The 19,693-nt window shown below is 38.9% G+C and overlaps 2 protein-coding genes across 6 annotated transcripts in view; one reads left to right on the top strand and one right to left on the bottom strand.

Moving 5' to 3' along the window:
* LOC134667307 (phospholipid-transporting ATPase ABCA1-like) overlaps positions 1-14,859 on the top strand; it is a 35,634-nt gene extending 20,775 nt beyond the window's left edge. Inside the window, exons 18-32 of one of the 3 annotated variants that reach the window (XM_063524652.1) lie at positions 481-690; positions 1,028-1,132; positions 1,274-1,449; positions 2,119-2,240; positions 2,839-2,962; positions 5,185-5,306; positions 5,817-5,941; positions 6,550-6,690; positions 6,944-6,974; positions 7,230-7,391; positions 7,866-8,023; positions 8,659-8,755; positions 9,091-9,282; positions 9,449-9,551; positions 11,121-14,859. In XM_063524652.1, coding sequence (XP_063380722.1) covers positions 481-690; positions 1,028-1,132; positions 1,274-1,449; positions 2,119-2,240; positions 2,839-2,962; positions 5,185-5,306; positions 5,817-5,941; positions 6,550-6,690; positions 6,944-6,974; positions 7,230-7,391; positions 7,866-8,023; positions 8,659-8,755; positions 9,091-9,282; positions 9,449-9,551; positions 11,121-11,313 — 2,061 coding nt within the window. In that variant the 3' untranslated portion in view covers positions 11,314-14,859. Of the gene's footprint in view, positions 1-480; positions 691-1,027; positions 1,133-1,273; positions 1,450-2,114; positions 2,241-2,838; positions 2,963-5,184; positions 5,307-5,816; positions 5,942-6,549; positions 6,722-6,943; positions 6,975-7,229; positions 7,392-7,865; positions 8,024-8,658; positions 8,756-9,090; positions 9,283-9,448; positions 9,552-11,120 lie in introns of all 3 variants that reach the window. The other 2 variants (XM_063524651.1, XM_063524650.1) reach the window with 2 other exon arrangements.
* A 4,497-nt stretch (positions 14,860-19,356) lies between these two features.
* The window catches only part of LOC134667289 (phospholipid-transporting ATPase ABCA3-like), a 37,041-nt gene continuing 36,704 nt past the window's right edge, over positions 19,357-19,693 (bottom strand). For 2 of the 3 annotated variants that reach the window (XM_063524631.1, XM_063524629.1), the window contains exon 32: positions 19,357-19,575. In XM_063524631.1, the coding sequence (XP_063380701.1) occupies positions 19,386-19,575 (190 nt within the window). In that variant the 3' untranslated portion in view covers positions 19,357-19,385. The remainder of the gene's footprint in view (positions 19,576-19,693) is intronic. The other variant, XM_063524628.1, reaches the window with a different exon arrangement.

Here is a 19,693-nt window from a genome sequence, read left to right as displayed (position 1 = left end):
TATCCTACACTCCACTAATTGATACACTTACCTATATGTCAGCGTAAAAACATTGATATATGGATCGATGTGCATTTTAAGATTAGTTTAACTCTACTTACATACCTATATGTAATAGGTATATCAACTCTATCTAAAGTGTCATTCTATGGAACTTGCTAACTATGTAAACAAAAGTCACTAGTAAATTCATCATTCAGAGACAATTTCAATATGGCGGTTTGTTTACATAGTTAACAAGTTCCATAGAATGACACTTTAGAGAACAGCCGGCCTAGCCAAGGCTACAATCGCTATCGCTTCGACAACGAAAAGCACTATGTCTCTCTATCACTCTTCCATATTAGCGCGACAGTGACAGTTGCGTTTCGATCGTTACGGAGCGTAAGCGATTGGAATCTTGGCCGCGTGCCATAAGAGAAAAGTTGTATTTTTTGCGCGTAATAAAATTGTAAAAGTTTAAGGGTTACCGTTTTTCAGAGTAGAGAGGACCCCGAGCGCGTTCACTACGAGAACGTCATAGGCGCAACGTTCGAGCCCGATTCCATCACTTGCTGGTTCAGCAACTACGGGTACCACGACTCGGCCATCTCGCTCGCACACGTGGATGATGCCATGATGCGTGCTGCTCTACCCGGGAGCTCTTTGAAAATCGTCAACCATCCGTTACCGTATAGCATTGAGAATCTTGTAAGTTTAGATGCCACTCGCAATTTGAGGAAATATAGTTGGTCAAGCAAATCTTGTTAGTAGAAAAAGGCGCGAAATTCAAATTTTCTATGGGACAATGACCCTTCGCGCCTACATTTTTTAAATTTGCCGCCTTTTTCTACTGACAAGATTTGCTTCACCAGCTATAAAATCAAATATAGGCCTGTTGCACAAACTACAATTGACTGACTCATTATCAATTCATCACTCAGAAGAGAACTATGAAACTTTCCATCCCAACGACCGACACGGTCTTCGTAAACACAGAGTTCGGGTTCCGGCTGTGTATTAAAGTTTCCTATTGTTATTGTTGCAGCTGAGAGTGATGGCCACTGGTGGGACTATGGGTTTTCAATTTGCATTCAATATGGGATTTTGTATGGCGTTCGTTGCATCGTTTCTGGTGCTCTTTGTGATTAAGGTAATACACACCTCCTAAATCTAGCAAAATAAGTAAACTTATGTGTTTTATCTAGTTTTTATCACGTAATATATGCGAGCACATTAAATATTAGCCAGTCTATGCTGATAGAAATACTTATTAAATATTCTGAAATACCAGGAGCGCATAAGCGGTGCGAAGCTCCTCCAGCGCGTCTCGGGCGTGCGGCCGGCCGTGCTGTGGTTCTGCGCTTTGGCATGGGAGTGGATATGGCTACTGACCATCCATCTCACCATCATCATCACTCTGGCGTGCTTCCAGGAGGTTACGCTATCCACGCCACAGGAATTAGGCAAGTGATATGATTGGTAGTCTTTTGAAATATGAAGAGGATCTAAACATCGTCTGATATGTATGAATATGGCTACTTACTCGTACAGTCATCAGCAATAGTATCTTACACAACTAGGGCCGCAAAAATATATGACGCGCTCTTATTGCGCTCCAAATAAGAACGTGTCACATATTTTTGCGGCCCTAGTTGTGTAAGATACTATTGCTGATGACTGTACCATCCATCTTCAATCATCATCACTCTGGCGTCCTACCAGGAGGTTATTCTTTTTGCGCCAGTTGAACTAAATAGGCAAGTGATAAGTAATCTTGCCTTTTCCAGCGCATCACACATTCCTCGTACGTATTTCTTCTTTGTTTAGTACTTCTGTTTCTAAATCGCACTTCGCTAAGCTGCGGTGTGGAAAATATATCTTTATGTGGATATTTTATTTGCATACCACTCCGACCCTACTACCAATATACCTATTGGTGTTGTTGGTTATAGTTACACAGAATACTTCAACATCAATACATATTACTTCCTCCGATAGTTGCGATCAATGGCATAGTCAAGTTTCGACAATGTAAGTTTGCTATTATAATTAGAAATGTTTCTATAAAAACCTATGTTATAAATGTTTGATATTGGCATTTTTTTATTGTTTTATTTATTCTCTAATTGCAGGAAGAGTGCTGTTAGTTCTCGTGGTATTTTCGCTGGGAATTATACCTGTACACTTTGCAGCGTCTTTCTGCTTCGACGCGGCCGCTACGGGGTTTTCAAAAATGTGCTTCTTTAATGTATTCACGGGTAAATATTTCATATTTTTTAAACCCCGTACTTTATTTTAAATATAAATAAGTTTTTGACAGCATCCATTAGTTTGTTTCCTCTAAATGATATTCGCCTTAGGTTGCACTAAACTGTTTCTCATTGTTAAAATTTTATTGTATGGAAAATTTCATAATAAACTGCCGCGACGCGCCGGGTGATGTTGATCAGTCTGTCAAGTGCGGATGGTGCAACTGGCGGCACTTAGGGCCGGTTGCACCAAACTGTTTGTATCGTTAAAGAGTTCGATACATTTTTATGTATGGAAAGTTTCATAGTAAAGCGCCGGGGCGCGCCGGCTCACGTTGATCTGTCTGTTAAATGTGGTTGGTGCAACTGGCACTTAGTGTATGGCATATCAAAGCAGTGGCGAGGCGACCGACTACATAGCAGAGTCAAATTAGCAAATTACATTAAAATTAGCCATACTTCATCGCCTTATCTAACTATGACCGCCCTCTCCAACCCCAGTCAAACCTTTATGCTTATATTTAATTACACAAACGGGTCTGCCGCGATATAATTTCGTTGCTTTTACCTTAAATTACTTTATGCTTAATCAAAACGCTTATTTCAGGATGTATGCCTTTCCTCATAACGGAGGTGCTGAGACTGCCAGAAGTGGGGAGCCCGTTCTATGCAAACTTGTTTGATTGGATATTCTCCGTGTTGCCAATTTACTGCTTATGTAGAAGCTTGAGGTAAGCGTTTTTTATCTTCAGCGTTTCTGGTGTTTGTTTTTTTTTAAGCTGAAAAGAAGGGCTTTAGGTTATCCAATAAATTAGAGTTTTTTTAGTTCCGATCAGGACTTCGTATTTAGAGATCGCACGCAATCCGACCATAAATCACAATATTCGAAATGGTGGTCACTAGCTTAATCTTGTGTAATCTTTTGCATAACAATTAACTTCAATGGTATTATTTTAATCAAACAATTCACTACATGGTGCGTTAGGTATCTCGTATGGCTACATTTTTTTTGTGTTGCTTGCATTACAGCTTGGCAAAAAAGAGTAGAAATTAAAAAGCGGCAACACTGGAGTGTCGTCCCTTTCAAACCAATTTATATAAGATAATTTTTAAGAAAAAAAAACCGACTTCTTTGGGGGCCGGTGAAAGCTTATTATAGATATATAGAAAATAGATATGTAGAAACGAAGGTAAAACCACCCACTTTTCTACTAGCATTTCGCTTCTGTAATGGCTCCTCTACAGGATGGGCCAACGCCGGCCACTCCAAGGGACGCAGCCTTGCGGTAGAATGAGATAGCAATATTACTTGCTCCCTCTAACGCATAAATGCGTCCCTTGGAGTGGCCGGCGTTGGCCCATCGTGTAGAGGAGCCATAAGGGTCGTAGTTCTAGCCTAACCTAACCCACTTCTCAGATAGCAGTTCGGTTCTGTGAGGATCGCAGTTCGAACCTAATCAAACCCACTTTTCAAGTAGCATTCCGTTTCTGTAAGGCTCGCAGTTTCAACCTAACCTAACCCTTGTTCGGTTCTGTGAGGATCGCAGTTCAAACCTAACCTAACCCACTTAATGGCGCATGCGGTGCGGTGTACGGGGGTTTAAGCGGGAGGGGTAGTAAGATTGGCATCATCATACTTTATACCTACATTTTATGGTAGGTAATCATAGTGGTTTATTTAGTTAAGGTATCATAGTGGTTTTCCGGGCCAAGGTCCGGGTCCGAGTCCGGGTCCGAGTCCGAGTCCGGGTCCGAGCCCGGGTCCGAGTCCAGGTCCGAGTCCGGGTCCGAGTCCGGGTCCGAGTCTGGGTCCGAGTCCGGGTCCGAGGCCGGGTCCGTGTCCGTGTCCGGATCCCAGACCGGATCCGGGTCCGGTTCCGAGTCAGGATCCGACTCCGGGTCCGAGTCCGGGTCCGAATCTGGATCCGAGTCCAGGTCCGGGTCCGGGTATGAGTCCGAGTCCGGGTCCCAGTCCAAGTCAAAATCGAAATTCGTTATCACCAGACGTGTACCATGCGTCGTTGAAGAGTTCTGTTCTGGTCACCATCAGCAGTTCCACTTCATCAAATGCGACAGTTTTTAATGTAAATGCTTGATTTTATGATGAAAATACAGAAAATTCTATACGTATGCCTTAAAGATTTGAGGAGTTCCCTCGATTCCTTATGGATCCCATCATCAGAACTCGAGCTTGACAAAAGTGTGGCTTAAAAACTTAACTTGCTTAACGAACATAACGAAGAGGAAAAATCGCCAAACGTGAACTATGCGTCGTTGAAGAGTTCTGTTCTGATCATCATCAGCAGTTCCACTTCATCAAATGCGACAGTTTTTAATGAAAATGCTTGATTTTCTGATGTGAATACAAAAATCTCTATACGCATGCCTTTAAGATTTGAGGAGTTCCCTTGATTCCTCATGGATCCCATCATCAGAACTCGAGCTTGACAAAAATGTGGCTTAAAAACTTAACTTGCTTAACAAACATAACGAAGAGGACAAATCGCCAACCGTGAACTATGCGTCGTTGAAGAGTTCCGTTCTGATCATCATCAGCAGTTCCACTTCATCAAATGTCACTTTTTTGGATGTATATGCTTGATTCGTTGATAAAAAACCAAAAATCACTATGTGTATGCCTTTAAGATTTGAGGAGTTCCCTCGATTCCTCATGGATCCCATCATCAGAACTGGGTATTGACAAAAACGGGACCAATCTGTATGCATATACATTCAATCAAAAAAAGAATTTTCAAAATCGGTCCAGTAATGACGGAGTTATGGAGTAACAAACATAAAAAAAAATAAAAAAATAAAAAAAAACATACAACCGAATTGATAACCTCCTTCTTTGAGATTTGGAAGTCAGTTAAAAACGGGACGACACTACAGTGTTGCCACTTTTTAATTTGTACTCTTTTTTGCCAAGCTGTAAAGTTTGTTTGATTTCCAGGGACATGAGCATGTCAGGGTTCGCGCAGACGGCGTGCGACGCGCTCTGCGACCAATTCGTGAACATAGACAACTGCACGAGACACACCTTATGCAGCAAGTTGAATATCACCGTGTGTTGTAGTAAGTTCTTTTGAAGAAGCCCTGGCCTATACCTTTACCCTTTGAGCTCCTTAAAATAGTACCAATAGGGCGTCAGCAGATTCTGAATTTTTTTACTGCTACAGAAGCGTCAAGTCTTTGAGACTCGAATGAGGTTTAACTCAGCTACAACTATTCCTGGACGCAGTAGAGTACTGTCTTTATCTGTCTAATTATGTGGCGAGAAGAAATAAAAATGAAAACCCGCCAAGTGCGCGTCGGACTCGCGCACGAAGGGCAAAAGACCCCAAAAAATCACGTTTATTGTATGGGAGCCCCACTTACATATTTATTTTATTATATTTTTAGTATTTGTTGTTATAGCGGCAAAATAAATACATCATCTGTGAAAATTTCAACTGTCTAGCTATCACGGTTCATGAGATACAGCCTGGTGACAGATGGACAGAGGAGTCTTCGTAATAGGGTTCCGTTTTTACCCTTCGAGTACGGAACCCTATAAAGGTATAATATTATATCGGTTGTTTTCAGTTGAAGACGATCCATTTTTGGACTGGGCGGAGCCCGGAATCGGTCGATATCTGTTCATGATGGCCTTCGTGGGGGTGCTCGTCTTCACCATTATGCTTCTCAAGGAATACGAAGTTATGAACAAGGTCAGTAGGTACATTATTTTCGCAAACAGCGAAGCTGGAGTTTGTCAACGATGTCATGGTTAATCAAACCGAAGCCGATAATTTTTTGTTTGAATTTATTTAGGTAAACAAACAGCCTCTACAAATAATTCTTATTAAATTAATTACTATAATGTCTACAATATGTGTGGCTCACACCGCTTACCACTTATTACTATGAATGGAAAAATAGCTATTCTTATTATCTAGATGTTTTCTTGTCCACATTAAGAAATGTCGCATGCTCAATTTCCAAGATGTTTTTAATAGATATAAGTTTTCAAGATTTAAACAACGATTATTGTAGTATAAAATAACGGTAACGCGAAATACTTGACTAAATGAAAGTCCCTATTTTAGTTGAACGTGAGTATTCGTAGACTCTTCATAATGCGGTGTCTGGTGTATGGGACCAACTAAAAACCCCCTTATTCATAAACGCGCTACAAACCTCAATTAGCTAATAATCGTTGGTCTCTATCTGTCATATTGAATTATGTATTTGTAAGAAAGGGATAAATTAACTAAATCAGGCCCGTAAAGTTTTATGAATAAGGGCGTTAATCTATAATTTATTCCATTGATTGTAGGTATTCTACAAGACGAGCCCGCCACCGCCGCCGCCCGACGAAAATGAGGACGAAGACGTCAAGCGCGAGCGGTCGTACGTTCACTCTCCCATCTCCGGCCGGGATAGTCTCATCTGCAGAGACCTCACTAAATATTACGGCCATTTCCTCGCCGTCAATAGGCTTTGCCTTTGTGAGTATATGCCACGAACTTAAGTATGACGTCAAGTTCGAACGGGTGTACGTTCAGTCTCCCATGTCGAGCCGCGACAATCTTATCTGCAGATAGCTCACTAAATATTACGGACAAAGTACGTATTATAGACAGAACGTGTAGTAAGAGCGGGCGTACATTCACTTTCCTATCTCGGGTCGGGACAGTCTCATCTGCAGAGATCTCGATAAATATTACGGCGACATCCTCGCCGTCAATAGGCTCTGCCTTTGTGGGTGACTGAGCAAAGATCCATCGCAAAAATACTTGAAATATAGATAGCATTGGCTCTGGTTCTTGATTACGCTCACAGATATCTGTCAGATACGATTGACAATTTAAGATGTAATTTCAAAATCAACCGGTTCAATCCATTACAAAAAATAAATCAATGATTGATATAATATACATCCGCGTCGCATAAAATATGTATATTCTATGTATATCTGTATTTAATAGTATCACTTATTCTGTTTTTGTAATTCAGCCGTACACAAAGCAGAATGCTTCGGGCTACTCGGGAACAACGGCGCTGGCAAAACCACCACGTTCCGAATGCTCACCGGCGACGTCAGAATATCCAGCGGAGACGCCTTCGTGCTCGGGCTATCCATCAAGACGCAGTTGCAACAAGTCTACAGACAGATAGGTACTTCTCGATGTTACTATACGGCTGTGCAGTAAGGTAGACATTGAATAGTACTCCGAAGAATTGTTTGATTGTTTGAGTCATTAGCCACTGTCTTCACACTGTGAAAACAATGATCACCCGCGATGTCCGAGTAATTTTCTCTGGGGTAACATAGCATTTTTCAAAATTTTTATGGTCTTTATTGCAGTGTAGGTATTATAAAATGAATATTAATTATTATCTCCTTTAATTATTTAATTTTTATTTTGTTTTTTCTATTGATCGTCATAGGAGTCATTTTCGAGGTTTTCAGTTGACTCCCTTAGGGCCATTTGCACTATTCCACTAACCTAGCTGGGGTTAACCGGTTAAACCGTTAACCCAGTGGACAAACTGTACTGGTATCCATGGTAACTCCAGGTTTAACCGGTTAACCCCGGGTTAGTGGAATGGTACAAGAAGGCCTTAATAACACAATGTTTTATTTCCTAGCATACTGCCCTCAGTTCGACGCGCTGCTCGACAACCTGACCGCGCGCGAAAACTTGCAAATATTCTGTCTCCTCCGCGGGATCCCCACGAGGCTCGGCTCCGACCGCGCGTGGCAGCTCGCCAACGCGCTGGGGTTCGCCAAACATTACGATAAACAGGTTTGTATATACTTACCCCCTTATTCATAAACGTTTACTAAACTTAACAAGCAGATAATAATCGTTTGTGCCTTTCCGACGTATTGGTATGATGGAAAGGGACAAACAATTATTATAGGTTTGTCAACTTGAGTAAACGTTTATGAATAAGGGGGTTAAAGACGTACCCCCTTATACATAAAACGTAGCAACCTCTTACAAACCTCTTTTAAATTTTGTATGTTTCTAACAAACAGAAATGTCAAAATGACAGATTGGCGGATAGGGGCAAACGGCTGCACACACATGCTTATGAGTGACAGATGCTTATGAGAAACTATTAAAATAAGATCCAAATGAACGTTATCCAATATCTATAATTCAAAATCATCATTTAAAAGTCAATTCTACTAGCCAACATAAGGAAACAACACAAAATTTGCATTTGATTACTTTGCCTCACATGTGAATAAAATGCAACTTTCTTATGATTTTTTGAACAATCAAAAGAGCCTTTACCAGTTGGTGTGGTGAAAATAACTACCTATTTTATCCCACATGGTAGTGCAACCAGTTTTAATAATTGTATTTATGTGCTTGTCTTAAATCTCTAATTTTCTGCGCCATTATAATAATCCAGAATTACACCTTGTCAGGTATACCAGTGCAGTGGAGGCACAAAAAGAAAGATCAGCACTGCAGTTGCACTTATGGGCGATTCACAGCTTCTCTTCTTAGACGAACCAACAACAGGTAAGCTCGATAGTATTATTTTATCTCAACATTAGTAAAAAAATATTCGTTTCTTTCTTTAAAATGCAATCCAAAAATGTGAGTTACATGCGTTTTATTCCCAAGTTATTATTAGTAATATGACACTGTGAGACGTAAAATGCATTTTGAATTTATCAATTCGTTCAATGACTAGACATGTAGTAGCCGCTTTTGCTTTAAGCCCTTGCTTGCCGAGTTCCTACGGTCTTGATATCTGGTCAGTAATGAAAATCAAAATTGGATTCTAAATTTAAAACCTTAAGATCGTTTTTTCACTGGCTTTAGAATTTATTGAGATTAACTATTATTTCTAGGCATGGACCCAGCCTCCAAACGCCTAGTATGGTCGTCCATCAGCGCAGCGGTGGGGTCCGGGCGCAGCGTGGTGCTGACGTCGCACAGCATGGAGGAGTGCGAGGCGCTCTGTTCGCGGCTCACTGTCATGGTCAACGGCGGTCTGCACTGCTTGGGATCACTGCAGCATCTTAAGAGCAAGTTTTCGCAAGGTAAAATAGACTTTATTGAGTTGTTGTTAAGGTTTACATTTGGTGTGTCTCTAACGATTTGTCTATAAGAGAAATGGTGGATGGCAAGAGCAGATTAGTCCAGATATCACAATAAAAAAGCGAGTCTCTTATAAGTATTATATTATAACTTAGGTTTTTTTACCAGGGTACACACTCGTGGTGAAGTGTCAAGCTGGGCAACAAAGGAACGCCGACTTGGAAAACATCAATTTCGTAATATTAGAACGTTTCAACGATATAACTCTTGTGTGAGTATTATATCCTAGTCTTATGAAACGATAACAATGCTAGTAAAGTAAATTTAAGTCCCAATTTCTTGCTCGCCGACTGTTAACTTTTGATATGATTCATATTCATACTGCGCCATACTAGTTCAATTTTCACTTATAGTTTGGCAAGACTCGCTTGTCAGAGAATCATAACGCATTTTTCTACCCTAAACAGCTAGTATTATAACCCAAAAGAAACGAGTAGGGTACAGCTTTTTTTATTCTACTATTCTGCCCTCTCTAAGCCACATGGCGGTCACTCAAAGAAAAAACATTTTTTTGATAAAGAATTTTCGGAACATTTTGTATTCCATATTCACTTGAGATGCCGCTAATATGGGTTTCCGCGATTGACATTTTCACTAGATGGCAGCACCGTGACGAGAGGTCTTTTTGACAGCTACTGTCAAAATCCACCAATATTGAGATTGGTGGATTGTGACCATAGAATTTAGATGACAAAGAACAACTGTCAATCTTCAAAAGTGCGACCAAAAATGAAATGCAAGTGTGTGCGTAAATTGTCTATGTGAGATCAAAAATAGTGATGTCATGTTAAAACATATTAATAATCTGTCGATGTTTGATTGCTTTATCGACTACTTTTTCAAATGTGTTATTTTAAACACTAAAATTCTATGACATTATGACGTGTAAATAACACTTGCACTGCGTTTGCCATAAAAATCGTTGCAGACTTATCTTAATGTAACTCTTACTGTGTTGGAAAGTGAAGTTATCATGACACGCCAAACATGAACACTTTCAAAAAAGTATAACAATCGTTATTATTTGAAGTCGGTTATAAAAGATAATATCTTAATGATGTCTTGTGAAGAAATAATTACATAGTATAGCTATTAATATACCGACAAGTTATCGATACTGTCATATGAACATTTTGTCAAGCCCTAGCGTAAACTAACAGTTTATGTTTTTACACAAAATATTCTAAATTATTGACTAATATGATAAAATATTAGCACGGAACGGAAGAAAAACTTATAATGAACTGTATAAACCGGCTTCTTACACTTTTTACGCTGTTAATTTGACAAAATATCGCTATGAAAATTTCGCTCGGAATATCATAAATCCTCTGAAATGAGTATTTGCTTGGATTATTTGGACCTGTGACACTGCAATCCGGCACACTACAAGACACCATCTTCACTGAATTACTTTATTTAATACTTTTCGTCCTAATCCGTGTATATTTTTCAATTTGAAAATTACCGTGATACGCTCTTGGCCGTCCGCGGCCGTCGTCAAACTCAAAAGTGGTTACGTTTTCTCATTGGCAGTCTGACTCTTTCGCACTCATGGGATGTTCATATAAGTGATGGCTTCCTTTTCGCACACTTAAGCTGTCTGTCAAGCGTGAGCGAATCCTATGTCTATGATTGTGACAGCTAGACCTCTAGCCACGGTGCTGTCATCTAGTGAAAAACTCGATCACGGAAACCCTCATAGGCTTAAGCAGGGCAGTATTACTACAAAAGTTGTTGGCCAGACAATAAATTACATTTTAATCTTTCGTGTTTACAGAGAATCGTACCTAGGCATCAACACGTACTACATCAAAGAGCCGGGGCTGCCGTGGTGGCAGGTGTTCCACGTGATGGAGGGGCTTCGCTCGCAGCTCCCCATCGAGGACTACTCCGTCACGCAGACCTCGCTAGAACAGGTGTTCCTCAGGTTCACTAGGGCAGAGTCCAATCCCAAATACAAGGGCGGGTAAGGACAGCTTATGTATTTGAAGTTAAAAGTCTTTTTTTGAGTACAACAGGCAAATGATTAACCCTTAAGTTCATAATGGCAAGGTACTTGCCATCATACTTACAACAAAAATGCATCTCTAAAATAAAATTTACGTTTTAAACTTAAGCAAGCGTTTTGTACACAAGACCCGTTAGTTTAATAAAATAAAATAATAATTACTTACGGTTCGAAATCGACGGACTAGAAAGGAATGTCAAATGGTTTAAGGGTTAAGAAATTCTGTTACCGTACCGTTCGACCGTACGGAAATAAAAAATGCATAAAGTGAAGCGTAATAATGAATAGCGAGGCCTACGCTATTAATTATTACTATATCTGAATTTGCACCATCGTACATTACGTGGTTATAGTTGTCAAGCATTAACATGTAACATTAGGTCTCACTTGATATATAGCGTCGAACAGTACCTGGTATCTAACCTGTCTAACGTTATTTTGCTCTAATTGTTAACCTACTTATTTCTTATATAAGCGTCCAAACTTGGTGAATGAATCTAGCTGTTCGCGTACAATTATTGTACTTTATTCTAGTTCGTTTTTTTAGCATTAGAAATAAGGTAAACAATCTTGATGTGTCTTTTAACTGAATAACACATTTTAAAAATAAGTTACGGCAAATATGTAACAATTATGAATCTAATACGATCATTTATATTCATCTGCTTTCATGAGTAATAGTTATTGATTTTTAAAAAGCGTTTTTCAATTAAAAGACATGTCAAGATCGCTTACCTTCTTGCAAGTTCTTTCTAATGCTAAAAAAAACGAACTATACTTACCTACGAAGTTTGACGTGCGATACTTAATTACTTACTATACTGGTTCATGTATGTTACGGGTAAAACCTCAAATCTTGCCGAAAACTGTATACTTACCTCGATAATACTAATGTATATGACCAACTTTTGCATGCAAAGTTGAAAACAAAGTTGGTTATATAAAGTGATTTAAACATAACATACTTAGGGCCACTTGCACCATCCCGCTAACCCGGGGTTAACTCGTTAAGAAGTTAACCCAATGTCAAATTGTACTGGTAACCATGGTAACTCCAGATTTAACCGGTTAACCCCGGGTTAGTGGGATGGTGCAAGTGGCCCTTACAAACATAGGTTAAGAATTAAGATGTTATACAAAGGAAACGATATGTATTGATTGCTTCGTTTCGAGTTACCTATTAAATGTACTTAAATTTGAAATGGCTGCTTAAGATGACGTTGATGAGTTTATCGAATCGAGCATACCTTTTATAATAATGTAGACTTTACTACGAGTAGTTGCCTAACTGGTTAGGTATATGAAAACATACCTACTCATAAATAGGTATCGCTCAGTAAACAATCGGTCGAAAATACCACAATACGACCTGAGTGAATCTCATCTCGCCTTATAGGTACAAGCTAGGGTTAAAACTTTACAATGGGTATTTATTCAGTATTCATGTTACCGTAATAACCCGTTTTTAGTAAAAACACGTTTTCCCTCGTTGAAACATGTTTTCCGTAAACTAGTTAAAAGTCTAGTTTTCTGTAAGGGATCGGTGAATACTAATTTTAACTGGGGTTTTTTCAGTCAAAACTAGCTTTTGCAAAATGCCTTGGTAAATATTAGTTTCGTTTTCACTGACGAGTTTACGGAAAACTAGTTTTAACTAGGGAAAACGTGTTTTCACTAAAAACGGATTTTTAAGGTAACATCTATAGGTAGGTAATTTATATGTGTACTTGTATAAATGTTTGTGAGTGTTTAGACGATCATACCGTTATCGTTGCTGTGTTTTATAATGCCTTACCAGTGTTCTTAAAACATACCAGAGACGATAGATAATAAACACTGCCAATCTAGTCAAAAATGCGTTCCTCTTCAATGTAGATGGCGCCACTTTAATTTTGTTAACCCTTGTCCATGTACGATTTATCAACCACATACGCCTCAATAGGTTGGTTGGTTGACGTAAATAAATGTATTTACTTTCTTTCTTTCTTTCAATAGAATTTCAGCTTTAGCATTCCGATTAGATTGCGCTTTCGGGAAATGTGACTTGTCTTCAGATGAATCATCAAAGCTGGATTAATTGGAATATATATATATATATATATTGGGAAAACCTAGTAGATTGGTGCGGCCTGGAAAATGGTTAGATAAAATTCATATACAATGATCAACAAAATATAACGCTTAAAAAATTATATACTTAGTTAGTAAAACAAAACCTCGAAGAGTAAATTTTTCGAAAAGAAATATATTATATGTATATTTTTATTGCTACGGTCGAGTTACGTGGTGGGGGAAATACAAATAACAACAACGCCCGGTATAAAAAAAAAAACGTTTTTTGAGATGACATAATATACTGATACTGCATGTTTGTCAGCTGCAAAATGTAAGATAGCTTAAGTTTCCTTTACCCTGAGGGCGGCGCCACAGTTATGCACAGAGCGAATCCCTAAACTCTTGTTACATGTCGTCATAATAAAAGTGGAAAGCAAAATGCTTCTAAATAAACTTTATGTACAACGGGAAGCAAAGTTTTTATATTGATTAGCAGACTTTATTATTTAATCCCTCTCTTTGTTTAGAACTTAATTTTAGAATCTCTCGTGATGATCTTACTTTTTAAATTATAAGATTCACTTAAACTACGCTACGAGTACACGTGTGATTTATTGTGATGAAAATTATGATTGTTATATTTTACAATTACATTAAGAAATATTTTTGATGTCCAAATACGTAATATAATTATGTCCTACGAATATACTATATGAGTCGCTTAACTTCAAACTCGGGTAAATCCATCTGTCAGATTATGCGATTTTGGTATTAAGAAAACGTAATAGGGTAGATATTTGCTGAGAGGGTCCAATGGATTTACCCGAGTTTGAAGTTAAGCGACACATATGGCCTGAGCACAAACTTCAATATACACCAAATATTGAGAGAGTGATGTATTTGCTAAAAGTGGACGCATCCTTTCTTCACAACAATAGACTTAATGTAACTTAACTATATTGGAGTTTGGGCTCGGTTTTTACTACTTAGTTATAGTTTGATATTTATTTTATGACCTCGGAAGAGCCCGAGAAAAAAATGGCGCATAGGTTTTTCTACAATATTAAAAATCATTAGGGTATGTAACCAAATTTTAAGTCTGACCTTTCTAGCAGAACATTTTGTAATACATGTGATATTCTACTTTGGGCGTTTACCTAAAATATGCCTGTTACAGTACTTAAAATGTAGATAATAGTTTTAGATATAAATTATAATAAATGTGAATTAATTTATATTTAAAATTAGTACTTACTTTTGATTACCAACTTTTTTGATGTAAACGACCTGATTTGATGACCAAATTTTAATTTATAGTAATTATGCAGAAACATTAAGGTCTATGAAATAGACATATGTCGCCGTGTATTTTCTTAATTATTTAAGTTATGAGGCCACTTCTCTTATTTGAAATCTAATATCCAGTTTCTATTTCTTTAAACAAAATAAATAATTCATAATGTGATTTACTTAAGTACAATGTGATCTGTGAAAATGAATTAAGAAATTTTGTTTTAGATACTGCCATGTTTTAGCCATAATTAATCAATGTTCCTTAATTTTATAATTGGTTACTTTAATATTTATTTATTTAACCATACCTATACTTAGGTATATTTTTATTTGGCGGAACAGCATCGCTAGTAGTATCAATTTACATTTGTTAATTAGATAAATTTGTCATATTATGATGAAATAATTGATCTTACGACCAGATGAAAAAAAAATAGTACATTAGTTTACATTAGAAGTGCAAAAAGTAGTAAATTCGCAACGAGTGGCGACACGACCGAAGGGACGTATTGTCCTTAATCCCGCCCTAGGGCTGTAAAGTAGCACCATATGTATGTACAGTATTTTTTTTTATCACACCCTTCGCTTTTCCGGCTAAAAAAGGTACGTGTTATATAAATTTAACAATCAGAAAGGTATTGTCGGCTATTATTAACCGACTATACGATTATTATTTATTATATCGGTTATAACATTTCTATAACAGACAACTTACCTTTAGCCTAAAAATTGCACATATATTTGCACTTTCATCTTTTTTTATATAGTATAGTAGACGTAAGTCTATAACGATAGGCAATACAGTGTGTTAAAGACATTACATTACAGTATTCATTATTTAATCGATCTTTTGACGTGGCTTTAACGTGTTCTACTAGTACTAACAACGATCAGACGTTCCGACGGACCGACAGGAAAGCAGCTATATGTTAGACAGAGATAATATGTAATAAGCATCCATAACATATAAGTTTGCACACGTCGGATCGTCGAAACGTCCCGCCGTCTGTTAGTCTATAACCTAGTACTCTCAGTGGTAGTTTTATGTACACCGTCGTGAATGTATTTTGTATTATCTTTGTGTGTAGTGATAGATGTAAAATAAAATACATATTTATATTTTAATACAATATTCTTTTATTGCATAAATAGAAATCTAAATCTTATGGATGTATAAATGTCATGAATCATGATACAACATATAAAATCTACCTAACATTATAAATAATACCTACTTAATCCAATATATTTTGGCCAACAGACTAGTATAGACAACAAATGTTGTTTGCCACATGTCAACTTGCCACGGCCTGTTAGCAGCATTGACGACAAAAAAAATACATGACTGTCATCTAGCAATTCAATTTTCTAAAATTAGCGCTATAAAATATTTACATTACATTTGGCTAAAAGTCTAGAGCGGACTAAGCTAACTCTGCGCGGACTAGAGTGTGGAAGTGCAACAATTAATGTCATATTCCTATGAAAATATGTCGATTACAGTTAGGAAAGCAAAATCGAACCAAGATTAGCGCGTATTCTAAAGAATTTATCAAATATTTCATTTTTAACCTACCTAACCTACTTTGACAAATCTCGATTTCGTCGAGATTAATCTCGATCTCCAACGTCTGACGCTCGAGATCTCGAAACATACTATCTCAAATCAGATTTATCGTTCGATTTCCGATTTCAAGATCGACATTGCTTTTCCCTATAGGTTTATTGCGTCAGTTTACCGTCCAGTGCCGTTCCGTCCAGTTGACGGATAAGAAAATAATAAATTTTATTTTTAATTTGCTACTGTAGGTAGATAAATTGTTTAGATATTAAGGATTGGAATAAGTCCAAATGTGTGCAGCAATGAAGGTTTATATTAAAATTTCGTCAAGTGGACGAAAACAAGCGCAATGACCCTATACAGTGGCACTTCAGCCGGTGCAGAGTTAGCTTACGACCTTAGACGGACTCTATCTAAGCAACAACCATCGTTCACATAAGGACGATTCGTAAACCGTATTGCAAAGCGATAAGGTTCACTGGTGGCACAGAATAATAATATTACTAGGTACAGAAGACTCACTCTAACAAAACGCGTCTGTTACGATCAGCACAGATATGGCCCCTAGGTAGATATGAGCGCCGATAGGCATTTAGCCGGCGGCGGCGCGCCGGTCAAAATCGGTCGGCGGCGGCGGCGAATCGGCGGCGTGGCCTTGACACACCTTTGATTAATGAAAAAATAATTCAAACAGAAATTTTACCGAAAAAACATGTTTTTGCTGTAAGAAAGTTATAAAATAGATGCGTTTTTCAATTTCAAGGGTAATTTATTGAATAAACGTACTAAAATAGTTTTATTTAGTATAAAAACTCGCATAAACGGTATCGCGCTGCATCAGAGCCGGTCTTAATCTTGGTGAGGCCCTGGCCGGAAGATCTTTGCGAGGCCCTTATCTTTTGTGCTAACTAAACAGTAGCGGATTGACTGTATCATCAGGAAAACGTCTTGTCGATATTCTAAAGAGCCGTAGTGAGGAAAATCAAGCTTTGTCGTTAACCTAAATCAACCCAACAAAACCGACTTATATCTAAAGGTGAGGCTCGAGGCCGAGCTCCACCTAACACCGAAGACCTGATTCCGACGCCTTCCCATGCGAGCATGCGAGGCCAGAGGCTGAGCTGCTGCTTAGAATCGAACGCCAATTGTGAGCTTGGCCCGAATGCCTGGAGCGCCGTGCGCTTCTGTGCAAGGCCGAAGACCAAGCTGTAAGAGAGCAGAGCTTAGAATTGAACTAGGGGTCCAGTGTAAGCAAGTTCGAAGGTCAATAAAGACCGAGGCCATAATGTTAAAAACTTGGAGATGCGGGCGCATTCGTGCGAGGCCAAAGGCCGTGCTGCAGTGGGGCCAAGATCGGACAAAAACCAATGACCAAACATTTTAAAAGCAATGCTGAAAGTTGAGCTCCAAACAGAGCCGAAAACTTGCCTGTTCAGATAGCGGCATACTTCCATGCGAGCGATGCGAGGCCAAAGATTGAGCTTCGAGAGAGCAAAGTTTGAAATTTGAACAATGGCCAAGTTTAAATGAGAGCCGTTTCCGTTTCCGACGCCCTTCCTTTGGACGTGAAAACGCTTAATATCTAAAGTTAACCCCTTTTTACACATTCAACCATGCTTGCAATGGTTAATTTCGCGGTGAATGACGGATTACCTAACCAGCTGGCAAAATTTGAAATTTCGTTGTCCTAAGACTAGTAGCGCGGTTACCAGACAGAAAAGTTTGAATTTACCTATCGTATCGTTCGATATTTTTGAATTATATGGACCTAAACTACCTTTTCAATGTCTATAAGCTATTCAGAGTGGCGCCGTCAAAGATCTAAACTAGATAAAATCTGATTCTGAAAGTAGTAGTATCTAACAAGGTCACGCCGATGCCACGCCGATAGCGCAGCGTCGGCGGCGGCGGCGCGAAAAATTCGTCGGCGGCGGCGGCGCGCCGACGCGGCGCTCATATCTACCCCTAGGTGGCGACAGCGCCACGCGCGGCTATGGCTTTCCTCAAAATTGGGGTGGAATGGATGTACTTTTAGGTACCTGTAGCAAAGCGACGAAATCGCGGAGTGAGCCACGCCTGCTGGTGGTCAGTTTGGTATCGTCTTGGGTCGTCCCATTCGTTTTTCGTCAAGTTCTTAAATTAGTCCTATTCTGCTTTCGTCACTCATTCTACATTGAAAGTCACCGACGTTTGTGACGAATGTAGTATGAGTGACGAAAGCAGAATAGGACTAATTTAAGAACATGACGAAAAACGAATAGACTGTTGATGTTAGCATTAAAGAAGAGACGCTTTCCCCTAGCCTAGACAGGCCCGCTAGACCCGCCCGTTGCTATCTCTTTTACACGCGAGCTTGACAGAAATATAATTATGCGCAATAGATTTTCGTACATTGACCCACCTGTTATAGATACAGGCAAATCTATATGGAAAGCGTATCTTCTCTACCTTACTTCTAAAATTGTAATCTATGAACACAATCGATTAACTACTTTATATACTAAATGCAGGAATCTTCTCTCTTTGATATACAGGGGGAAGTCATATCAGATTTTCCCAAATAAGTAGTAGACTCCGACCACGCGAAGTTTCCACCGACTTGGTAGTTAAAAATGTTCAAATGCATAATTACATATCTCAGCATAAAACTTAGCGTAGCCTGACTCTGACTCTAGGTACAGTCACCTGCATTAATGTTACATAACAAAGGCCGCATAAATATCTGACACGATCTTATTTGTAGAGCCATAAGAGCGTGTCACATATTTTTGCGGCCTTCGAAGAGTAACATACTATTGCAGGTGACTGTACGTTAAAAAAGAGAAAATATTCTATTACGGCATTGGAGATACGAAGACATTGCCAACCATAGACTAGGAATCCTCTAGACCGAGTTTAGTTTAGAGCAACTATTTCATGCAACCGATGATGCGGCAAAAATGCGGGGATGCGCGAGACGAGGTGAGCGAAGTCCCGTGCCGTGATTGGTCCGTTCAAAGACACGGACGTCACACAAAGACACTTTCGACTCGAACATGGAGTAAAATTACCGTATGCGTGGCAGAGGGGGGTAGTGCGACTATGATCAATCTGGAGGATGTTTTGTCTGTGTTGCCAACTTAATACTATAACCTATCTGACATTTCTCTCTGGTACTTTGTGAACTGCAGGAATATTTGTTCCAACGTGGTTTGTGAGATGGTGTAGTCCTCCACGTCGTGGTCTCGCCGGCAACGTTCCATTGTGCCGAACATTTTGGACCAGGCAACGCTTCTGTCTGGCAGGTAGTAAGTTAGTAGGCCCTGGTACTCTTCCCTATAAAACAGGTAAATTAAAGTTTAGTTCAGCCTGAAAATCGTAGTTCAAAACAGAAAAATGTATGACAATGTTGCCACTGCAATAAATTGTTTGTTAAATAGTAAATTCCTTTTTT

The sequence above is a fragment of the Cydia fagiglandana genome, chromosome 9, assembly GCF_963556715.1.
Source record: "Cydia fagiglandana chromosome 9, ilCydFagi1.1, whole genome shotgun sequence".
Classification (NCBI taxonomy): domain Eukaryota; kingdom Metazoa; phylum Arthropoda; class Insecta; order Lepidoptera; family Tortricidae; genus Cydia; species Cydia fagiglandana.
This window is presented reverse-complemented; position numbering and strand designations above follow the sequence as displayed.